We start from the raw sequence: 23872 nt of genomic DNA, 5'->3' as shown, positions 1-23872 counted from the left end.
TTCTACGTCATTGTTGATTTCTTGAACCAAAATCTATAGAGGAGTTTCATATTGGTAATTACATGCATGCGCTTGAATTTCCTTGCGTCTAACTTTCCGAAAGTGATTACCTCTTACTCTGCTGGAATCAATGCTCGACGGGAATGTATAAACAGAATAGGTCCTCAACAAGAAAAGATCTACCATTAATATAGAGTAATACCAAAGCTCGCCTAAGAACTCTGTTCTAATTGACGGTAACTGAAATGGTGGACGATCTCTGCGCGGTAAGTGCATATTCGTTCCTCGTGCAGGGCTTGGCTACACCACTACCGACGATCATCACCTCACCACATCATTTTATCATCGTCATCCTACACTCTGAAATTATCTCTATCCTATTGATCTATGCAAAGACCTTTTGGTCATTGTTTCTCGACTACAATTTTTCAGTTTTGCCGATTGCTAAGATCTGAACAGGTACCAGAGTCATCGCTTCATTCCCGAATAACAAAAAATACAATGGCAAATATTCTTTTTGACTCTGTCGACTTGAACGCTTCAACAGTCTTTGAATCAGGCGAAACATCTCCAGGTGAGGGCCTGCTGTCGAAGCACTTGCGGGATACACATCCGGACTGGATACTGGAATCGGAAAAAACCAGTCGCCAAAAGCGCTTCAGTGACTTTTCGACAGGCAGCTTCCGACTCGCAGCTGTCTTCAGTATTCTGCTGCTTGGCTCGTTAACGGGGCTCACCTATCTACAAAATTCCTACTCGAAACCTCAAGTCGAAGTCTGGATTGCTTATCCAGTTGAGCGGAGTGACGGACCGCCAATACAGCTCAGAATTGAAAAGTCGAATACAACAAAATGGTTATCCAGTCACAGGGAAGATCTCGAATCTTTTGCGTTTAGAATCGATGATCAGACATTAGTACCAAAAGAGCTTCTCAGCACCCAAGAAGTCAAATATCAATCGTGGTTCCAGAAGTTCTACCCTCAGTTGTGGGACGTGTACAGGAGCGGCGAGCATCTTGATGGCGACTACCTGGAGGCAGCCCCCTCGAATATGATCCATGTTGATCTCCGCTTCCATCTTTCGCATTGCGTGTTAGCACTCAGGAGGTACTGGAATGCGAGAGAAAGTGGAAAGCACGTTTGCAGTCGCGATTTAGACCCAGGTCATATCGAGCACTGTCTGAATAGTCTTGATGAATGGGCTTTTCCGGAGGATGGAATTCCGCCAAAACATAACGTTTGGCTTGAGTGGATCACTCAAGTGTGCGAGTACGAGACGTAATATGTTTGTCTGTTCAAAGGGTCTTGTCGTTGAAAGTTTTTGGAAGGTATAGATTTGGGGGGCAGTCTTTGCGTGAAGGGGTGACACTATATACACTGTTGTTGAACGATCGAAACCCAATATTATTGTGTCAACATTTCATCAAATGTGGGAACTCATACCTTTGAGATTTGGGCTACTCAAATCCGTTTCACTCATTACCTTTCATTTTCATTTAACTGGCGAGAAAATAAATTCAATGATGGTTCGAATTTGACGACACTAGCTAAAGTTTCAACACACTCGTAGAAACTTTTTGTCATATCACGTCTTTTCTTTGTAAGCCCATTGTTACGATTTGATAGGCTACTTTGTTCCATGTCGTTACATGATCTAATAAATCTTGCTGCTCCAAACGATGCTTCCTTTTTATATTCCCGACTCATCGCCCTGTACTGCTTTTGCCGGAATGTTGAACGTGTTATATCTTTGTGTCCAAGTATTGCACTGATTGTTCATGTCCGGTACAATGCCAGAAGCTTCCACCATATCATGGAGCGCACGAGGCGACTCAATGAACTGCACTGCCATGCCAGCACTAGCATGCCAAGCAATATGACAATACATAAGCCAGGAACCGGGATTATCCATCTGAAACCCGATCATTAAATAGCCTCCCTTTGGTAGCATTGCTGTGTCTCTTCGCGGAGGGTTATTGAGGTTTGGAATAAAGTTGGCTGGGTCAAATGGAATGCTGGATTGGTCCAAAATTACGAAGTCGTGGCCATGAAGGTGGATCGGATGAGCCACTGGCTCTGGAAAGATATTGCTCGCAGTCGGTGTGAAATTACCTTCAATCAGAAAATAGATCCAGGACATTTCCGGATAGTCGAGAAATATTGGTACCAAGTCTGGTGGGAAACTCGATGCTGTTGCGTCTTGATCCGTCAAGAGCTTGAGACTTGGTTCTCCAATTGACATACATACTTGATCCTTTGATGACCCATTTCTTTAACGGAGATTCTTGTGTGATGTTCGGGTAGTACCGCATAGAAAAATTCAGGTATTCTGCAGGACTGAGGTTGTTCACGGCCACGCCGACCTGCATGGGGACAACAGGGACCAAGTCGCCCACTGCCGGGTCCAGGCAGCCATATCCGACCCTATTTCCAGGAGGGGTATATGGATCAGCCGTTGAAGCTGGATCGTATCGAACTATTCCTAGAGTTGACGCTATTGTTTCGTTACTGCAGCTGCGAGCATGCATCCAGAAGCTAGTTCCATGTTCGAATGTTGCATTTGCAGTCACAACAATGTCATATCGTTGGCCTATAGATAACATTAACAAAGACAAGCTACTAGCTTGGAGTCACGTACCAATGGCAATATTCAGAGTATTCGTAACGTAGGGGTTAATTGGCACAAAGTCTGTACCAACCACCTGAAAGTTATGACCATCGACCCAGAAGGTTTATTGTGAGCTTGTTCCGGAGTTAACAATGCTGAGCTTGTATGTCTTTCCGTATTGGAAATCGACCACGTGTCGACTGCCCGTGCAGAGACATCTGATGGGGAGCAGTAGATACCCTTTCCTTGCATGAGATACGAATCCGGCACTGGTGGGTTTCCCTCCAGCTCAAGATAAAAGAGCGAGAATGCGTTCTCGTGTGACCAGTCAGTTATCAGCAGCGGGCCAATGTCCACGTCGTAGTTTGCACTTGTAGGCCCGTTTATCTTCAGTGGTCCTATGAGTAGTCTCATCAATACCACTAACCCTTTCTATATAAGATTAAGTTCAAGCACTTACCAATAAGCCCATCGTGATCTTGAAGGGGTCGTCAGCACACAATGGTAGAACTGAACGGCTAACAATATACATACACTGAAGAGCGAAATGGCTATGGTACCATGATGTGCCGTATTGAGTGGCCCTGAACTCGTACACATAAGATTCTCCGGTCTATCATTGATCAGACTTTAGTCGTCGAGATTGGAACTTTCTCGCTCACACTGATAGGACATTGGGTGACACCGGCAACTCCATCTTGCCAGTTTCTGTTAAGTTGCCGGACTCTATGCCAATGTATTGAAGTTCCGTTGTAGTTAGTGAGGTTGTTATGAACACGAATTCCTGTTGTGGGGTCATTAAAACAATCCATGGATAAAATAGCATTCACTAACTCAATATGTCACCCCAGTTTGCCTATGGATTCCATAGACTTAATACTGGTATCACCTCTTTACCGAAGGTATACGTACCTCGATCAATGGTCCCGGAAATTGATTGTTCATGACCATTCCCAAAACCGGAACTCCATCGGGTGCTATGACCATATTACTTAGAATAAGCGTGTACTATGAGGCAAATAGAAGTCAGGAAAAACGTGATCGGATGTGGAATAGACATAATTCTTGAAGCATCATACCTCTCGAAGAACGTTCGTTTGAGGGGTCACGGCTGAGTAGTCTGTATGAATTGAATAATCTCCCCAGAATTGTCGATTACGTGGGGTGTTACAAGCAGGAGTATCTAATTGTGCTAACTGGCCCGTTGTGCAGCAGTTGGCATTCGCAAATCTGCTAAGCCCTGTAAAAAGAAAAAGGAGCACAAGAAGAAACATGACTCCAAGTTGAAAGAGCGTAAATCAACTCACTCAGAAGAATCCGCTTGAAACAAGTGCTCAAGAAATACAACTGGATGTCATTGAGATTTAACTATCCGTTTTACATGATAGTATGGGCAAGAAATTGGCGACCTGAAAATTCGAATCAGGACATAATTTAAATAGAGAATGAGGGTGATTGCTTTTGCATTCCAGGGCAAACCAACATTTTGGACGCGCACTTGGGAAAGTTGCAGAGTTAGTCGAATTTCCCTCTCGTAGTCAAAGCTTGATCTCAGAGTTCAATTTATAGATTCAATCTATCGATATCTTTTTCTTTTCATCTAGTTCTGAGCTTAATATTAGTTCAGACGCGTACAGAATGAAAATTCAAAGAAGGCTATATACTACTGCTCATGCGCCTTCCCGACTTCATTCCAGTTGCCACGTTGAGGAACGATAGGATTAGAGCCAATATGATACAAAACTTATGTCTTTGGAATGTGGTGGCGAGGTGGCGCTAACCATTCTGACATATATGCATCTAATTATTTAAGATGTTTTAGATCAGTGCTTTTTGGTCAGAAACGTTTGAAAGCAAACATTCAAAACTCAAAAAGCAGCTTTCGGCGTAGAGCAGTTAAATGTACATCAGTCCCGAAAAACGATGTCTTATTGCGTTTTTTTCAACATCGCATTACTTTCCGTGTTTGAGATTCTTGATAATATCTCTCAATATCTCATTCACCTGCCGACCTTTCAATTTCTTATTGAATGATTAATCATTTAAAAGCTGAACTTCAAAGCTCTACGAGGCAGTTTCTTCTTCTCTCTTTATTCCCACTTTTTCCGATGAAGCAAAGAAAAAACTTCCGACTCTCATAGAAAGTAGAGTGGGGTCTGATTCGTTGATGTGTTGGTCTAGTCTTCTAAGCGAATGCATTTTCTTAGCGCACATCAACCCACTCTTGAGATAATTGATAACAAGACTACCCTCAACACACAAGGAAAGAGTAAAGTGGAAGACTGCTCCACTTGAGTGCCGTGTCCTAGTTGCATCATAGTCTCGGTATCTGTTGATCGTTCCCACAAGGACCTCGGTCATTCTTGGGCAAGATGAAGCACATCATTCGAGAATACGACATAGGATGCAGTAAGGCAGAACGGACGTCATAATACAGTACCATCGCAACAGCGGTTATGCACTCTGCAGGTAAGTGCATTGCGTATTTGACAAGGTTGCTTATCTGATTGTGGAGAGACCTCCGTCAAATGTGTTTGCATCAGCTAGTACTGCAATGTTTTATCTAGGATTGACGCATTTGAGTTTCAATCCTGACGATCCTTTTGGGTTGGTAGATTGTGATGTGCACCATGTTGAAGAAAGTAAACTCCGAAAGACTCTTTTGAAGTAGACAGAATTGTTCACTTCATTTTTAATCTACAGCTTGAGTAAATACTTCATGATGAACTTCTCAAGCGCAAGGAAAGCATACGCAGCACTCGCAACTTCTAGCGAAGAAACAGAAAAAGAGGAGCAATCTTTATTTGACAGAGTGCAGAACAGTAAAGAGGGGGGATTTACTACCCAGAACGGGAATCACCCGAGATGCTGGACAAATTTTATAATATATACCGCATTGATGGGATCATTGTGCTTTCTTCTCGTCCTCGACATATCTTTTCGATATCGAATGTCGGACCAGCAGTGCAATTCCCGGTTTTCTGTCGCTTGTAAGTGGAAAAGGAACGAATCAAACTGAAGCTGACAATCGTTTAAGCACCGATGGTTGAGCCTGCGTCAAATCCTCGCGTGAATATGATCTTCAACAATTCCTTAACTGCTGGAGGGTCGCCATGGCGGCAAGGACCAAACGAAGTTGTCGATGAGATGTGGAACTCTATCATACATGGTACGAGTCGCGAATGAATAGGAATTTTTTGTGAACTGATGAAAATCCGTAGAGGGCATGATCATGATCGACGATGACAAGGTACGGAAATTGGGCAAAGATCCGACGAGTTTTCGCAGAGTTCCGACGTCTTTGCATTCAAAGTACGGCGACAAAATACTCGCTGGAACAGAATTTGGTCATCACATTCATTGCCTTGTAAGGGAAAATTCTTTTTGAATGGTGTCATTTACTGATTGATGCAACAGAACATGATTCGAAAATTTACTTATTTTGACCATTACCGGGAAAAGGCTACCGAATTCGATTTCTACAACGCACCAATGAAACTGATCCGAGTACACGTCGGTAAGTATTTGCTACCATCAACAATGGACCCAAACTAATTTGTGCTACTCAGATCATTGCATCGACACATTGCGGCAGGTTCTGATGTGTCATCCTGACGAGGGAGTGTATCTATCATATTGGATTGAGGGACGAAAAGGACCTATGGCGGACTTCAACACGATGCATAAGTGTAAAGATTTCAATGGGATGATGGACTGGGCTGAGAAAAATGAGATCAAAGAAAGTCTGTCCGAATACCCCGAGGACGGTGAGGTGGTATGGACGAGAAGACATCATCCGTGATAGGAGCGTCAACCACAAAGATAGAAGTCAAATTATATTGAATATAATTGAATTGAATCCAATTATGAGATCAATAAAGTTGCCTTTTGCATTGAAATTTATTAAATGGCTGTGCCGTTAGATTTAGAGGTAAGAACATCAACTGTCTCAATTTCCGTAACAACAAAAGAGACCGAGCGCCTGAGTTTCAGAAAACATTTATTTCACCTCGTAGATTGAATGCTAAACATTTTCAAAGGGCAACATGTGTCTTCAGAAGAAATTTACTCAAATTTATTGGGTTTTTCTGTATTAAAAAGGAACAGCGACATGATGTGAACGCCACCTCGAATATCCAACGCAACAAGTTCTGCTCAACCCCGGGGGTGGCAGTGAATGTGGATCTCTTTTAACCCCTGAGAGCTTTCAACAAGCTTAGCCGAATGCAGTAATTCTTAACGACTCTTTCATACCCGAGGCTTCCACCGGGCGGTCGAGACCTTATGGTCGTCTCCATGTGAGAGTTTGTTGGCCCCCAACCAAGTTCTGGAGTTCAAGTGGAACCAGTTTCCGCCAATCTACGAATTTGATTGTTCCGGAGATGAGTGATCAACCCAAGAAAGGTTGACATCTGCGCCTTTTGATAAAAGCAACCGAACCAATTGTTCATTGCCAGACACAATTGCTGTCTCTAACGGCATACGTCCCGTACTATCTGGAGTATTTAAGTTTGATCCTACATCTAACAGGTAACATATTATGGATCTTTGATCATTCGCGACCGCTAGATGAAGAGCTGTTTGGCCATACACATTCAAAGCATGAATGTTCGCGTGGTGTTCAACGAGCAGTCGAACAATCGTTTCGTTTCCGTGCTTCACAGCTTCATGTAATGGTGTTGACTGTAGTTGGCTGGGTGGAGTGATTGGTATGCTCGAATCTTGGGTCCGGTTGAAAGTCTGCAGAAAGGTAAGCTCAGCTTTAATCCAAACATTTAAAACCCGTAATAATACGTACGTGTTGATTATTAGGTGAGAGTACTGTTGGAGTCTGGCTTCCACTAGCTGGGTAGAGGTACGAGGGTGAATGTTGAATTTCTCTGTTTTCATTCTTATCCGAGTCTGGAGAATTCAATATCAACATTTGGTTGAAATCTTCTACGTTCGCGCAAACAGGTCCTTCCCTCCATAATGAGAAATCTGAGTTTAACGCGCGGTTTGCGATAAGTGGGCTGACATGGCTGTCCAGCTCGCTTGAAGACATTATGTTGGTATCGATAGTTGGCAGACACGCCGGCTCATGCGTTGGCCAACATCGTGTCTCGAATTTTGGAAGAATTTCTGCAGAGTACCTCCTTGGCTTTTCGAGTTCTTCCAACCTCTTCAGAATACTTTTCTCTATTCAAAAATAGTTAGTCATATTTCTTTGATAATTCGACACGGCAGGTAGCAGATTCAGATTAGCTCACTATATGTTCGCTGTGAATTTCTGTTCTGCTGTCGCTTGCGCTCCAGAGTGACTTGTGTTGACATGGTCATGAAAAATCAGAGGTATGTTTTGGAGGGGTTCCAAGTTGTCCTGAGAGTACAAGATCCCCTATTAAGATTGCGAAGGGTCCTACGTACCAGTTCGGCACTAGAATCTACGTTCGAGCTACGTCCGAGTCTAGCAGTTGAAACTCGTCCCTCTCTGATCATTTCATGATATTCCCAAACTTCACGCCATACTGCGTCATTTTTTGAGGTTTGCCGATGCTAACATCTTGGCGACGATCCATTTGGAAAGAGCGACAGAAACCGACATTCGCAGGAGGGCATGAGGTCTTTCGGAGCTGGATTTCAATTCGTTCTTCGTACTCCGCAGCCATGTATACGCGCCTGAATCGACATGCAGGAACTGGATCAGCATATCAAATCCCAGCACTCACATGTCCATCCTTCCACTCGCTCCGCTATTGCTTGGTAGAAATCGTGCATTTATATCCCGCCTAACTTGAAATGATCGGATTTCACGAGCCTTTCGGTTCTCCGAAGAACAAGATTTGCCTCATCTGGTGGCGGACCTTTTTCAAAATGTAGGCCTTATCTATGCCGCTGAGGCTCTCGAGCTCAATTGATGAAACTTAACTTGTCTTATAAACGACCCCAAAACTAACTTTTGCACTACCACATTTAAAAGTCCGACCGGCAAAGATCATCCTCTAGACCACATGTAAGACAATAATTACAGCTCAGGCACTTCAGGAAATCGCCTGCCAAAAGTATGGGGAGATATGATGGATGCTGGTTACTTGATCTCTCAATACTGATCATTGGCTCATCCCAATTAATCCCCAAAATTGCGATGGGGCTTTTTCGTGATTCGTTCGCCAGCCCAATGGCCAGTTCCACCAGTCATTCTTCGTCACTGCGCCTGAGTTCGAGGGTGGATCAGCTTTTTGGACGCCAAGGAGAGCCAAGTGTTTTATTTTGATGTCACATTCCAAATTAGTCTGTTGTTATGTGATTAGGCAAATGTTTCAGGTAATTGCAAAAGAAATATTGAAGTCATTGAGTTCCAGTTGAGACATTTTGAACCTCAACAAACTGCACGTTGAGTTACACAAACAACAGATCTCAAACTAACCGACGGTTTCAACACTTATGGAAGCACACTAGCGGTAGTAGAATGTTGGTCTTTGCGGGAAGAGGTCCGTTCCTTATTACTCTAGGGGAGCAAGCGAATAAGATGTCAACAACCTAACCACACTCTTTTGGTAATATATACTGGATATCGCGCGGATGAATGGGGTCTTCGGTGGAAAGCTCGTAAAATTGCACATGGCAACCATACTAAAAGGTGGTTCTTGACCAGTCACATCTTAAATGTCTTCTTTGAGAAAGTTTTGGGGGTCTTTCTTTGCATGCCTCGGACTCTCGGAGAATGCTTTCGAGAGATTTAAGAGGCGCCCATTCCTGCAAAATACGGTCTATAACAAAAGCAGCCTTACGGAATGATGGGAAACCGATTATCTACATCAATTGCATGAATTTCATCTTCTTCAATCGCATAGATAAGGTGGGATGTCTCTCCACCTTCCATTATCGTAATGGCGGATTCGGGGTGGGCCGAACGCCTCGCACATTTTGACCAGTCAAAACAAACCCACACCCCCGGTTTCCACTTAGTGCACGTTCTTTGGAGCTGGCACACCGCTTGAACTCGACTTTTACTTTATAAGCTTATACTTCGTAAGATAGTTGATTTAGCATAGCGTAACGGTAGGCAAGAGATAATCCCGACCTAAGGCGGGGTCATAAGGAGCGTATTCATCGTCTCACCCCCACAAGTATCATCAGCCGTCACTGTGATCAAGAGCCACTGATCGGCAGAGTAACTGCAGAATGATCTTCAAGAGCCAAGGTTTAGCAACGAAAGTATTCTGTGAACAAGGCATAGTTGCAGCGGAATTGTACAGCTTCAAAGCAACAAGTTGTTTTGAAGAGCTGGTGCAGAATGCAAGTTTCGTAGCCTTGGCTGATGATGTTTTCAAATCTAGAAATCGCATTTGAATGCAGCGAGATAACTTTTTCTGCGTAGCATTTTGCATTGAAATGGAATCAAGTTTTAACATTCCTTTCTTTCTTGGCTTCCCCCCTTCTTATCGGTCGAAATTATGCTATCTAAGTTATTCCTGTTGACAATATTAGGGGTTGTTTTGTTGCCATTATCGACAGCATCAGCGTATTGCCACAATAGCATTCAGGAACCCGTCAAATTCTGCATGGATGTGAGAATCTTCAAAAATGAGACGACTTCAGGCGATGATTACTATTTTACATTAGCAACTGCGTTCGGCGAACAGAAAGGATGGTTGGCAATTGGTTCGGGCACACATATGGAGGACGCCCTGATGTTCGTGATTTATCCAACAATCGAGAATGAGGGTATGAAAATCTTTGAAAACTCTCCCAGACCATATCTGACAAATGGCAGGATTGTTTTTAACCACACGAACTACCATGTAAGCAATCCCAAACTGTCGAACTCGAAATCCTTCCTAATTATGTTAAGCAAGCACTATCCTCCTCACATATTGCAATATGCCACCCCAATCGTCGAGGTGCAAGAAACAAAAGTCGAGAATTTAACGAATATCATGAAATGGACGTGTTACGGGTGCAATATGTGGTCAGGTTCAAAGTTCGACTCCTCTGCCGAATCGCAACCATTCATATTTGCCAGAAACTATGAGCAAATAGCAACATCACGGAACTCGCCAAAAGTCCTTCAGCAACACGACGTCTATGGTAATCTCAAAGTCTCAATTCGCCTTAAGATGATGCTTACACGGTTTAGGTGTGTTGTTCTTCGATCTCTTGCACGCGAATGGCGACTTGAAAGAGCAGCCTGCTTCACCCTCAATTGATCTGACTAGCCTAGATGTTGAGATCGCAGATATTAGCGATAGCACACATAAAATGACTGCGCATCAAGCTCATGGTATCATCATGTGTCTTGCTTTTGGCGCTATTCTACCATTTGGGGTCCTCGCTATAAGATGGAAACCATTGGCGTCATTTACAAAGCATTGGGTGATTCAGCTGCTATTTACAGTTACTGAATTTCTCGGTGCTTTCATCGGGTGGAGGAAGTCCATAGCTAATGGTGGAGTAAGTAAAATATGATTCACGATTCAATTTATCGCTAATCCTCTTCTAGATAAGAAATCTAAATGATCCCCATAAAATATTCGGGATGGTAATTACCGCTGTTTTGTCATTTCAAATATTCTTGGGATATCTGCATCATCGACAATATCTCGCCAAAATGCGGGAAACGTATAGTCTGGCACCTTTGAAGCTCGGAAAATACCATAAATACTTCGGCCGATGTGTTTTCGTAGGTGGTGCGATCAATGTATGCATGTAAGTTGTCCCTTTTTCTAGACTTGTTGAGATTATACTAAGTGCAATGATCAATAGTGGATTTAGAAAGGGACACCACAGTAATTCTAGGATTGTAGTATGGATTTGTTTCATTCTTCTTCAGATAGTTCTTTTCAGGTACCTGGTGATTCCAAAGGCAGAAAATGAGAACGACGAAGTAAATCCCCCGGGAGGAAGCCCATATCAGAATTGCTCCATAAACGAATCGTTTACGATTGGGGACAGCGAGGATGAAAAATAGTTTCTATTGTAAAAGCATAATCTAGTATCCAATGTTTCATCATATAATCCAGCCCCCTACGAACTCATGAGGCCAATCGTTGATTTTTTCGTCTTCAAGTGACTGTCGTTGTGCAACGCTCTTGCCATGAAAGAAATCTGCTGCAGACAAGAAAAACATCGCAAATCCCCATCAACATGATCGTCGCATGTTTCGATTGCAGATAAGATTTTCAGTCCCAGATATAATACATGCAATGCAATGTGACGTAGCTTATCTTGCACGAATGTGTCGGTGGCATGCAGCCGAAAGATATAAGAAGTAGATGTCCCTCCTTCATTGACGGGCAATTGCCTCTTTTAGTTTTCCCCACACAATTCAAAAGTTTGCGCGTGGGATACAGCATCACATGATGGATAATATCTTCTTTTGTTTCGGGCTATGCAGCAATCCTAGCGATTCATGCGAAGAATGTTGGATAAATGAAAAAATACACGTAAAAATATCTCCAAAAGCTCCAAGTTATTATTGCGACGAGAAGAAGAAGTCGAAATACACAGTGCTGGTGACCGGAATGGGTGTAAGTATTTCGACCTTCTATCTTTATTAGGACGCCGGTTCATTCTCTTCACAGGCATTCCCCAAAGACCCAGGAAACGAAGCAGGAGGCCACTACTCCGAAGACAACAATGCATCTCACTTGATCACCAAACTTCTGCCTTCAAAACTCGCGCCATTCTCCGAGTATAACAGCACAGCCCTAGAAATCGAAATCTTGAATCCCACTTCTGGTCCTGGCTGTGCAGTTAAATCTGAATACGGATATGTTCGCAAATACTGTAAGGAACTCTGGGAGAGTTATGGTAATAAAATTGATTTCATCATTCATCTCGGTATGGCGGATGGCTGGGAATGGTATACTTTGGAGAGAAGTGCGTGGAAGGAGGGAACGGTGAAGAGTGTTGACGAGGGAAATGGGAGGATGAGTGAGCCGTTGGAGTATTATATGCCACCTGATGATGTCGGTGAGACATCTAAAGATCTTTCTGGGCCTTGTCCTTGGGGTGAGACGGTGCCAAATCAATTGTGGGCGGTCTCAGGAATTGATGTTGATAGGATTGCCCAACAGACCGAGCAAGCTCTTAATTTGAAGAGCGAGCGGGAGGGGAATGGAAAGATTGAGGTCCGGCCTCATCCGGATGCTGGAAATTACATTTGCGGCTTTATTTCTTACGAAAGTTTCGCGCAAGCTTTCGTCAATAGATACTCAGCTAAAGCAATTTTTTGCCATGTTCCTGGGTGGCAGGACGAGGAGAGACTCGAAACAGGGAGGGATTTTGTGTGTCATTTGATCGGTCAGTTGGCTACGCAGTAGGATGGAGATATTCATACAGCACGATTCATCTGGGCCAAATCTTTTGTCCAGAAAGAACGAAAGTGACTTCGATAGCCTTTCTTCCTTTCGATTTCGACTATTTTGTTAATGGACTACTGACTCACTCTAAAGGATTCGTGAATCTGGTGACTTTGACTTGAAATATTAACCACATGTTAGTGAAAATCATAATCATATCAAAAAGTAGAAGATTTTGAGCACAGTTAAAATCTTAATTTGTTGAAGCTTCTATTTCCACACCATAGACCATATAATTTGATCATTAAACCCGAAGATTGAAGCCACTAATGACGAAGTGACACTTTTTCGTTTCTTTCGACCGCATGGGGTTATTTCTAGTCAATAACTGTGGGGTTAAGAGGCACTCAACTTTTTCCCCGCGTATAGGTCGCCAAACAAAACTTGCACTGTCACATTTCTGGGAGGTTCGTCCTGTAGCTTGCACCGGATCTTCTTTGCGACCTTGTATTCAAATATAATCCTGGAGAAAAAACGTCACATCCCATTATAGCTTTCCACTTCCTAGTTGAAACGGAATGGTTCGTATATATTGAGAAAAGCAGAACATTCCAAGGTCTTTTGGATCTGTAATATCCATACTTATGTGGAAATGTTCTCATGGCACTTTCTGCTCTTTAAGTCTAAGCAATGAGTTAAATAATGAGCACCGCCTAACTATACGCTTATGCATTTTGTTGATCTTGTTAATCTTTAATTGCTGCTATATCTAAGGTCGAGGTTATAGATGTTGTCGTTCCCTAGGGGGACCAATGTTTGATCAGGTGAGTTAAAAGGGACCTAATTAACTCAACTCTGGTTGACTAAATTCCATTAGCTCCTTACTCCTAGAAAACCTTCGTCACTTATCACAACTGATTCTTTCTTCATTTCAAACATCGTCACACGCATCCAACCTTTCGAAGAGAACAATTATTTCCAAGTTCCAACTGTGCATCAACATCGCATCCTTCCACGCAGCACTCCTCACACACCTCTCTTCTATCATTCCCGATACCGAAAATGCGCGCTTTCTTGCGATCACTCTGGGGTAGCCCCGACAGCTTCCCATTCAGACCAATCACGATTTTGATTATAAACATGATGTGTCCAACGGCACGTTTAGTGACCTTCGCTAAAAAAAAATATCCCCCGAAGCAGCGAAGTAGAGCTGCAGTTTTGGATGAAAACGAGAATGAGAAATAGATTCTGGCGGACGACAAGCGTTGACTAAAGGGGTCCTGAGTTTAGAAAATTCATCAACGCACAGCGGTAACTGCCTACATTGATGGCACCTTTTTTGGAAAATGTCGTTTTTGCTGGGTGAGGGAGGAATTTTCAAAATGAACGACCGTAGCCGGCTCTCCAACTTCATGGCTCCAGCAGCGTTTCGAGAAGGAAACGTAGAAGATTTTTTGGCACTTCCACACGATGTGCGATGAAGGAGAAATTACGGTGGGGTGGTGAAAACGCAGCAGTTACTTCCTCGACTCCAGCAATTAAGTGCAACTTGCAAGTACAGTTCTTAGAGGCAACTATCACGTACGAAACCCGACACCGTGGCAGTGGTCACATTATCATGCGGTGGTAAACTTTCTCCGCGCGGTAGTACACACACAAAAACTTAGTCTAAGACGACTTGCGATTAACTCGAAATGCCGCCGCCAAACATCAACTTTTAACAGTTCTTATCATATTAACTGCTCGAGCCCACTGCTGCCCGTATTGCACGGTCGATCATTCACATTTCAAACCGCTAGCTTGATTATCCAATAGTGATCAAGAAGATCCACCGTGAACTCAAGGATATTCTTTACTTTGAAAACAACTCGAGATGCCCTGTTGCTGTTGGCAAATAAGTCGGTATATCAGCGCCAGCCGGAAGAATACGCATACACAAAAGAGTGGCAGCTGTGGACGGGCTGGCCGACCCTCTTCTCGAATACTTTTGCATATGCTTGGAGTCCCGATACAAATGGTGTGGCGTTCCCAACTATCATCGTTCGAAAATGTCTGTGCCATTACAACAGTAGCTGAATGAATCCATGAGTGAGCCAACTCAGTTATGGATACAAATCTTTACTCAACTTGAATACGGAATCCGGAATTCGATGCGCAGAATCTAGGATATGGTGGATCTGCGAATTGGTTACCACAGATCCAAAGATTAAGGCCATCCTTTCTAAATTGTCATTTTGACCAAGTGGAAACTACCTGAAGTCAGTTTTGGCGCTTGTAATTCTTGCTGTTTAAGGGATATAAAGAAAGTTCAATTAACAGAGACAAGGAACGGTAAAGTGTACCGAGCTCGTTAATGCAAAGTTCCTGCAAGTTATTAGGATCTATCTATTGACACGAGAGAGGTTGGAAAAGTCGGTTTAAAATAGCTTAGATCTTGCCATGACACACGTGTGGCTGTTAAGAATACAAGGAAGGTTATTTGATTTGTCGTCTGTCGTGGAAAGTAGGAACGTTGAAATAGTTTTAATTGTAGAATAAAGTGCAATTCCATTTTTCGGAAAGGTTGCTATGGTTTAGTAAACGTTCTTGAATTTGACATCGTTCTTAAAATTCAATTCAATGTTGAACTTAAAATCGTTAGTAATTTTAAAATCGGTGACAAATAATCAGCAACTATCGTCAAAGCCTAGACACATCTAGGTAAATTTAAGGAAGAAAATATTGTAGTTTCAAAAATCTCTAATATCGATCTAAAACCCGTGGCTTTTATAGGTATAACGTAAAAGGCTACAGAATCGAGAGCAACAGACACTGGAGGCTTTACATTCTCGACAAGAATACAAATTATACGGGGTTTAAGTACATTACTTTCCTTGTCAAGTGCTCTTGCGCTCTTGGTTGAGGTTGTGTAAATCTAGATTATCTTTAAAAACTGTAATTTCAAACTGTTCTTCGTAAAAAATAAACATCTCGCACACTAGCAATCTATTTTACGATCTAACCTTTCTCCCTAAAACTACACCTCAAAGACCCATAATACTGAAACTAAGGAAGTCCTTCCTAAGCATTATAAAATAGCGAACGATCCGACGTTTTAAGACTACGACCACACGATCTGACAGATGAACCGGAGAGAGTTGCGGATCCACTACTAATACAACCAAAAATCATATTGTTATTCATAGAATTATTTTGATTGTGGATAATAATACTCGCTTAACTAAAGTACGTTCCCTTGTTAAAATGACTACTCATAACGGCTTTTACAAATTCGGTGATAAGATTCAAATCGGCAACAACAACCTCCTTCCCCCTTAGCTTTAACAACAATGTCCTTCTTTCGTCCACTTCTTCCATTCAATCACCTAACCACTAAACCAGATAACTCCATAATACGTAGAATCAAACCCCATCTCCCTCTACGACTTACAACTTGTTGAACTGATTGTTCTCGTAAACCCAATAATCTACAGAAGAGAACATCTTTTGATATTTAAACATTGTTTAATGTGTACCGTTTCTCTAGGTTAAGTGATTCTTCTCCATGCGTCTTGAGCTTTGCGAATTAACGGAAGAGGCAGCAGTGGAGTAGGCTGGTAACCTAGGTAAGTGATACTTGAGAGGGGGAGGTTGGATTGATAAGAAATAACTTTTGCTCACGTAGAATTTAATTTCGAAAGATGATTTCAAAAGTAAAGAGATACTCCAGAATAACAATGTGTCAAACATCAACATTCTCCTTTCATCGAAATACGCTACGAAACGCATCGAAAAACGTTCTCAAGATGACTGTTCCTTAACTATATAAAATACAGAACAGCGTCGACGAATATAATATATTGTAGAGTTGCGAAAACATACATTGGGGGCTACTCCCCGATAGAATTAAATCCCGTTTACACTTACATATGATTTCTATTTGGAGAGAACATGCCCACCAAAGCAAATCAACTTCAGAAATAAAACCACTTCACGGACTTTTATATTTAGAAACAAGAATTCACAAAATTCGGTGATAATTTCCAAATCGGCAGCACAACCGCATCACTCACAAAAAATTCAACTCCACACTATCAATCAACCATCCATCATTATAGACCCACAAACCCTCCTGCTACTTTATGATAGAATCAAAATTCTTCAACCGGCTTCATGCACGTCTACACTCACAGTCTTCACCACGTAACAGATATTTTCAAGTGTCAAATGTCCACTGAACCTGAAGGAGTCAAGGAACTCATTCACATATAAATGTGGAAGCTTGCTTAATCCTCCACTGCACGTTCCATCGGAAGAATGAGTTTTTGGCGCGAGGAATAACTGAGGACACTAATACTTTCACGACATCCCTCCAAGAATTCCTCGGCTATTTTGGGACATTGTTTGTGATTATTGGAAAGCAGGCGCTCGAGTCAGTCCTAACCTTCAACATTATGATGTACTTGTTTCATTTTCCCTTACTCGATAGATTGCTGGTCGTCTCATTAGTAGATGCCATGTTTCGCGACTGGCAATTTTGGACTCGGGAGCGCCATCAACGCCGGCAAAAAAGAGAATAATTCATGAATAGATCTGAAAGTCATTAATTTTTCATCATATGTCCCAGCCTAAACTCCAAACCCACAACACCAAACTCATCCTACACCCTACACCTTACACCCGGTGACACCCCTCTCGATTCGCTATTCAAGATTTATCTCCCTTCTCCACCCCATCACTGCCCTCCTCCTCCAAGCAGGCCATCCTTTCCCTCAACCCTATATGCCCTCTACATCAACCCAATCGTAACATCACCCTTAACCCTCGCATACAGATCGACCTCGACCTCCAAATCCAGCTCAATCTTAATTTTCAAACTCGCTTCGACGGGCGAATACGGACGGTCCTTGATTCTGGATTCGCGGATGGCCGCTGGACGGTATCCCTCGGCGCGGGGAGGGATCATGTATTGTTGCTGCTGGCCGCTGCCGGCTGCGACTTGTTGGTTGCCATTCTGCTGCTGCTGGCCGTTTTGTTGGGTTTGTTGTTGTTGTTGGGTGTCTGACATTTTGGCGGTTGAGGATGGATGGCTGGATGGGGTGTTAGATCTGGGATTGAATTGCAGAGGGATAGATTGCTTACGTTTAGAATTTGATAATCTGCTGGAATTATAATTCTGGTTTTGATGGTTGTACAGTTTTCAATCCAATTGTCAAACTCGCAGAATAGTAAAAAGAGATTCCTCAGAAATCCGGGGACAAGCTCAATATAAACCACCAACTTACGTGTCCCTCATCCGTATCCATCAAGCTCGTCATCCCATGCCTTGATTATTTACACTTGGTTCCTTGAGCTTACTTATTGACTCGCGTTCCGAAATGATGTCACCGTACTTTCGCTTCCCACTTTCCTGTGCGGTGTTTCAGGTGAGGGCGACGGGTTTTCAGGGGAGCGGCATGCATTGGTGTGGGGTTGCGGCTGGGATGGAACAGACGGGTTGTGCATGACTGAAGCGGGATGGGAAAGGTTGCTCTAAATGCTCCTGGAGAAAGGGGAGTGGGGCTGTGAGAATTGACGAATAGGAAATGTATAAAATCCAGACCAGAGAGAAATCTCGTGACCGTCGAGGTACACAGGGAGCTACTTCTAATAATCAAGAAGCTTGAACAGATAAATGGTTAATGATTGTGGTAGTAGGCGGTTGTTATAATAGTACCCTACTTCATGACTATATTGATTTTCGACGATGCCGGAAGAACTAGCGCGCAAATATAGGAGAAAAGATATCAAGAATATAGGTCAGAAAACATCTGACTAGATAGCGACTTGAACCCAAAGATTGCGACGAACTTAATGAAACCCGGGGAGAACAAAAGGGTATCAAAAACGCGATGCCGAGTCTCGGACTACCAAACACTGCCTCCTCAACTACCATGAAGGCACACTTCCATGTAACGCTCATTTGACAATTCAGCAGCTCCGGTTAAGCTATCCTGACCTGTGAATTCGATGAAGGAACGCGTGCACGGAAGTAGACATTCATGGAAGCTGATACTTACTCTCATCCGCCACCATTCTGTGCAGCATCAACAAGCAACCAAAAGAGAGCCCAGACCCATTCCCTTTTCTGGAACTCGCCCATGATCATGCACATAGCAGATGCAACAACAACATCTTTCAATCGTTGCGCTGTCTTTTCTTCCTCGGAACGGGGCTCTGTCGGAGAACCTAGATCTTGGAAAGGGTCGACTGTGGCAGGATCCTGCTTTTCAAGGACTATATTTCCCCCAGTTGAGGTAAGAGCCGTCAAGTTCTCTCTAAGAAATAAATCTAGCATGTCGTGGAAAATCTCCAGACGACCAGCTTTACGAGCGGATAAAACAGACGTATAGCGCGCCAGCACAATTTCCGATGGCCCATTTTGCAAGTGTTCCCCTTGGTCTAGAACCGTGACGATGAGCTTGAGATGATTCCATCTGGTCATCGTCTCTCTGAACCATCCAAATTTCTTCGGCTGTACATCCACAACCGTTGTGCCCTTCCAAGCAAATTGAAAGCCTCGCCAGACGAAGTTGTATTCTCTCGCTCGAACGAAAGGCGCCGTCCATTTCACATTAACAACCTCCTCTGGCTTCGCCTTGACCGCAGCTTCGGGGATCATATGACCATGTTCCAACTGCTCGTAGAAATATTTCTTCCCGCTCTCCAACCACCATCTGCGTTTCCTATCCTTGTAGCCTTTCAAAGTGCCATTTTCGCCTTTCTTCGTTCCATGTCGCCAATTCACAAGACCTCGGCCGTCGATAACCCCTTCTTGTGTCAACACATCGCCGAATTCCAATTTCCATTGTCTCCAGAAGAGGCGTGGATCGAAAAGACAGACAACCGGTGCGCGTTTGTGACCTCTGTTGCGGAGAGTATATGGTGGGCAGTGGCCCCAGAGAGTAGGCAGATGGACGAAGTAAGACTCGCAGTCTGGAGGAGGAGACACAGGGTCGGCGCGTGGATCGTGTTTCGCTTTATCATAGACCTTGACACGGGCAGCTTGCACCGCGAACCGCTTCGCCCAATGCTGCTCTCTCGAGGGTGCTATAACCCCACGTTTGCCGTCATTTTCCTCTGTTTCTGGGAGCTTCTCAACTTCGGCGGTATCACTTTTGCCTTTCTTCGCTGTCTTCTTGGGCAAAACAATTGGCGTTAATGAATTGCGAAGGGTGTGGACAACATAGTTCTTCGAATCTTCCCTGTTGAAGTGGTAGACGTGTAGGACAGTTGTATTCGCGTCCGATAAGTTTAGTGAGGCTATGGCGCTTGCAACCTCTCGAATTGGTGCTTTCTCCATCTTGCTAGCTATGTCATTTAGTAGTAAAAATCATCGTTAGGAGCTGTTCCACGAAAAGAGGAACACAATATAAGGGAGTCAGCTTGAAAATATACCGCACTGCAGTCGGGCGACGCTGTCCGCTGACCACATTCAACCTACCGCATGCTCTTGAAGACGCACGTTGAAGCATGTTGCAAGCATCTTCGCATTTGATTTTGGCAGATTTGAGGGCAGAAAGAGTAAGCCGGACCAATTTTCGTGGGCAGTTTGGAGTGATTGAAGCATTACTGCCGCACTGCCACCGCCACAGAAATTGTTGTTGGTCGAGCTTGGCGGGAGAAGCTTTGGTCGAGAAATGGAAGCTCGGACCATCATCGGCTCGCATCAACAACAGACCAAACCTGTTATCATTTTTCAAAATATTAAAACCATATTCCGGTGAGTACAACGGTTCAAATTGCGACTCTGGTGTTATCAAGCTCGTCTTTGATGAAATGAACGACACAGTATTCCCCACAGTGCGTGAATATCACACCCATGATTTATACCCAATCATAGTCTTTATTCTCTTTTATTCAAAACGCAAAACACCAAACACAAGCCGACTGGTGCCTCCTTCTCCTGGAACTGTCTTTCGCCATTCAATTCAATTCGAGAGGAGCTCAATAGGAGTTTTATCCTGATAGCTGTGGCCTCGAGCGACCGTGTCGAAGACTTGCTACCCCCAGACGTCTTGTTCAGGGAGCTTCGCCGGAAGTCTTTTGGTTTCCTGAAAACCTTGACGAATTGATTATGAACATCGAATTCGACTGCGTTGCACCCAGGGCTTTGTTGGCTTCCGACTGAGCTTTTGAGATTTGGGAAGCATTTGTAAAACGCGGAAATCGCAGTGTTAGAACGATATTGCACTGCTTAGGTAGGATTTCAACGAAGGTCAGCAAGAGATTATGTGAAAATTCCATATCGCCTCATCGCTCTTTCAAGATCTTACTTTCTAGGTACAAGTGGGTAGAGTCTCATGACTCGCTCAACTGCCTTCTCCTCCTGGCTCGCCAATTGTGAACCCAAATTCGCAGCGGCATGAGCCAGGATCGAATAGTCCTCCGCCAAAGCCAAGCACATACGAGCAGCAAAGCAACACAAAGGCCAGCTGCAGAAATCAGGAAAGTTCGCCATGGAGCCCCAGAACCAGTGACTTCTTTAATATTCATTCCAAAGAAAGATGTTACCAAAGAAACAGGAACGAAAACAAATGCCAGGATAGAGATCCGACCAATATTGTCTGCTTGTTGTAGGGATTTCCGGGACTCTTGCAGCGACAGATTTCCCACGTTCAATTGAATATCGTCGCGAATATGTTGCTCCAGTAATCGGGCTCGTGCTAACATTCTGCGGTATCTCTCAAACGCTGGTTGAAGTTTCGGGCTCGCCAAGACTCCGTCTTCTTGGATGGACACCAGTTTTCCGACCATCAAGTCAAAGTCTTCGATTATCAATCTAGTGAGTCGCCAGCGTTTGGAGAGAAGTTCGTCCTGATACCCACCTAAAATAGTTGCCGTTATCATTGTCATTCGCATCCATTCGGTGTGCGCTTGTCGTAGGCGTAGTACTTCATAAGTGAAGTAGGCTTCAATAACTGATAAGAATGGACCTAGGTACTCAATTGGGCGTTTGATGGCACTTTCGTATTGCTCTGGGCGAAGATTCTTCAGCAACTCAAGTACCGGTACGTTTGTTGGCAAGTTGTAGTCGTTGTGTAGATGGCTGAGTGAGTTCACTAGGACAACAACTGTTCCCCAACAGCCATTAATTAGCCCAATAGCGGTTCAAACTTAGAGGAGATGCTGACCAACATTACAACTCAGAGCCTCATCCTTTTGCTTCACAACAATACTAAGATTCGGTGCATGTTCATAGTCCCCCTGAAAGTGGAGTTTCAATGTTGTAGGCGGGGAACAAGTCTCTAATAGAGGATTCTCTCGAATTTCAAAAGCGCCATCTGGATAAGATAAGAGTATATCTTCCTCTCCCGCTTGTTGCCGCAGTCTCAAATATTGATTTTCACTTACGCTGAACGGTTCTTGAAAGAAAAATGGTGAGAGCTGATATGTACTTCCAACCGCATCGATCAGAGCAGCATAGGGTAGCACTGGACCCTTGGTACTATGAGTCGAAGAAGTAGCCGACGAGGCGTCGCTGCTATCAGACGAACTACGGTTCAAGTAGCTGGAGTCAGCGCTTGAAGTTGAACGATCAACGTCATTCTCGCTCTCTATGATAATAATCCTTGATATGACCGAATCGGGGCGAGTTTTGCATTCGCCAGGAAACAGCAGCGCACTATCAGCATCTATGAAATGCTGGATCCGAACATATTCCTCCTCAAAGTCGATGATATATCCGAAGGTCGGTTTTCTACCGACATCGTTCAATCCATTTCTCAATGCCCAAGCCAACTTCTTGTACCTAGAATTTTATTTTAGCATTGGCATAGCAGACATATCCCGACCAGGTTCAATACCTCTGATTTTCTTTTGCCAGCCTGAAGATTTCCTCGACGTAAGGATACTCTTCACCTGTCGCTTTTTCTGCGTCTTCCACCAGGGGCTCATCCACAGGTCCTATTGAGATCACTGCATCGCCGTCTGACATCGTGAACCCAAGGCGCTCGAAGCTAAAGATTGAGTATTTGTGTCAAAAACAGAAAAATTCTAGAGCCTTATGACCGTAACAATCGCAACTGCGACAGATAAGCACTGAGTTCAAGCAGCCATTTTCAGCTGAATACCGTCGTGGGGGCGAGCCTGGTGGAGCTATAAATAGAATCGAGAAGCTGAACCTTCGATAAATCGATAAGAGACTGATGTATCAAGCTCATGAGCACACTTTAAACTCATTTCACATTTAATACAATATTAAATTTACCGGCTGTCATTCTTCTCTGTTGTTTTGGCAACAGTACTCACAGACACATCAATAAATTACAAACTTGTGTTACAAGTCTCTCACAGAGGCGGCAATATCGCTGAGAGAATATACGGTCAGTTTGATAAAAAGATCAATCATACCGTCAATCTTTCCTCTTCGTTCAATTTGATTCTGGTATATATGTAGCTTAATAGCTCTCGAATTTCACTTCTTCATCCCCGTCAAAGCTTGCAGCACAAACTCAAGTTAATGTCCATCTCGACTGGAGAATTATGCACATTCTAGATTAATGCAAGACACACTGTTACCTGAGAGCTCAAAGCGCTTGCAATTTATGAATTGCAATTATCATAAATGAAGCTGCGAGGCTTTCATACATGGGATCGGACAGATCATAAAGAACATGTGCATCCACATGTCTAATTATAGTTCACAGATTAATTTATGTACTAAGGCGGAACATGGGCCTGATTTCTGTCGAGGCGTTCATTATTTGTTATTGATTACTCGTGTAACAGTGTCAGAGAACCATAAATACTCGCTATCCCGCTGCTCTGGATTTCCGTTACTATCTTCAACCAGTCTACAAATTGCTACCTATGATATAAACATCACACAACTCTTCCAAATTTCAAGAATCCATTCGATACCACCAATGCCTTCATTTTTGACATACGTCTACGCAACTATTCTCATTGGGGTGGCAATGTCAGCTCCGATAACTCGAGGTATGTATCCACCGCTAAATGTA

At 43.4% G+C, this 23872-nt stretch overlaps 8 protein-coding genes across 8 annotated transcripts; 3 read left to right on the top strand and 5 right to left on the bottom strand.

Moving 5' to 3' along the window:
* Positions 1 to 501: 501 nt before the first annotated feature.
* On the top strand, positions 502 to 1281 carry GLAREA_02402 (uncharacterized protein; the record flags this gene model as incomplete). The annotated part of the gene is made up of 1 exon (XM_008087488.1): positions 502 to 1281. The coding sequence occupies one exon, from the start codon at positions 502 to 504 to the stop codon at positions 1279 to 1281; it is 780 nt and encodes a 259-aa protein (XP_008085679.1).
* A 408-nt stretch (positions 1282 to 1689) lies between these two features.
* On the bottom strand, positions 1690 to 3594 carry GLAREA_02401 (Cupredoxin; the record flags this gene model as incomplete). The annotated part of the gene is made up of 9 exons (XM_008087487.1): positions 1690 to 2198; positions 2248 to 2589; positions 2638 to 2701; positions 2809 to 3005; positions 3068 to 3085; positions 3142 to 3220; positions 3270 to 3391; positions 3442 to 3463; positions 3520 to 3594. The coding sequence occupies 9 exons, from the start codon at positions 3592 to 3594 to the stop codon at positions 1690 to 1692; spliced, it is 1428 nt and encodes a 475-aa protein (XP_008085678.1).
* Positions 3595 to 5557: 1963 nt separating this feature from the next.
* On the top strand, positions 5558 to 6409 carry GLAREA_02400 (uncharacterized protein; the record flags this gene model as incomplete). The annotated part of the gene is made up of 5 exons (XM_008087486.1): positions 5558 to 5597; positions 5645 to 5776; positions 5829 to 5974; positions 6025 to 6124; positions 6177 to 6409. The coding sequence occupies 5 exons, from the start codon at positions 5558 to 5560 to the stop codon at positions 6407 to 6409; spliced, it is 651 nt and encodes a 216-aa protein (XP_008085677.1).
* A 557-nt stretch (positions 6410 to 6966) lies between these two features.
* Positions 6967 to 7920, bottom strand: GLAREA_02399 (Ankyrin repeat-containing protein; the record flags this gene model as incomplete). The annotated part of the gene is made up of 3 exons (XM_008087485.1): positions 6967 to 7347; positions 7406 to 7785; positions 7857 to 7920. The coding sequence occupies 3 exons, from the start codon at positions 7918 to 7920 to the stop codon at positions 6967 to 6969; spliced, it is 825 nt and encodes a 274-aa protein (XP_008085676.1).
* A 2231-nt stretch (positions 7921 to 10151) lies between these two features.
* On the top strand, positions 10152 to 12911 carry GLAREA_02398 (CBD9-like protein; the record flags this gene model as incomplete). Its single annotated transcript, XM_008087484.1, has 8 exons — positions 10152 to 10314; positions 10364 to 10391; positions 10442 to 10677; positions 10727 to 11040; positions 11090 to 11295; positions 11353 to 11375; positions 12052 to 12116; positions 12171 to 12911. The coding sequence occupies 8 exons, from the start codon at positions 10152 to 10154 to the stop codon at positions 12909 to 12911; spliced, it is 1776 nt and encodes a 591-aa protein (XP_008085675.1).
* Positions 12912 to 17658: 4747 nt separating this feature from the next.
* Positions 17659 to 17937, bottom strand: GLAREA_02397 (uncharacterized protein; the record flags this gene model as incomplete). The annotated part of the gene is made up of 1 exon (XM_008087483.1): positions 17659 to 17937. One exon carries the CDS (start codon positions 17935 to 17937, stop codon positions 17659 to 17661), a length of 279 nt encoding a protein of 92 aa, XP_008085674.1.
* Positions 17938 to 18930: 993 nt separating this feature from the next.
* On the bottom strand, positions 18931 to 20383 carry GLAREA_02396 (uncharacterized protein; the record flags this gene model as incomplete). Its single annotated transcript, XM_008087482.1, has 2 exons — positions 18931 to 20219; positions 20353 to 20383. The coding sequence occupies 2 exons, from the start codon at positions 20381 to 20383 to the stop codon at positions 18931 to 18933; spliced, it is 1320 nt and encodes a 439-aa protein (XP_008085673.1).
* An 826-nt stretch (positions 20384 to 21209) lies between these two features.
* On the bottom strand, positions 21210 to 22845 carry GLAREA_02395 (Magnesium transport protein CorA, transmembrane region; the record flags this gene model as incomplete). The annotated part of the gene is made up of 3 exons (XM_008087481.1): positions 21210 to 21970; positions 22043 to 22659; positions 22715 to 22845. 3 exons carry the CDS (start codon positions 22843 to 22845, stop codon positions 21210 to 21212), a joined length of 1509 nt encoding a protein of 502 aa, XP_008085672.1.
* Positions 22846 to 23872: the final 1027 nt, after the last annotated feature.

Source organism: Glarea lozoyensis (assembly GCF_000409485.1).
Source record: "Glarea lozoyensis ATCC 20868 chromosome Unknown GLAREA6, whole genome shotgun sequence".
Taxonomy (NCBI): domain Eukaryota; kingdom Fungi; phylum Ascomycota; class Leotiomycetes; order Helotiales; family Helotiaceae; genus Glarea; species Glarea lozoyensis.
This window is presented reverse-complemented; position numbering and strand designations above follow the sequence as displayed.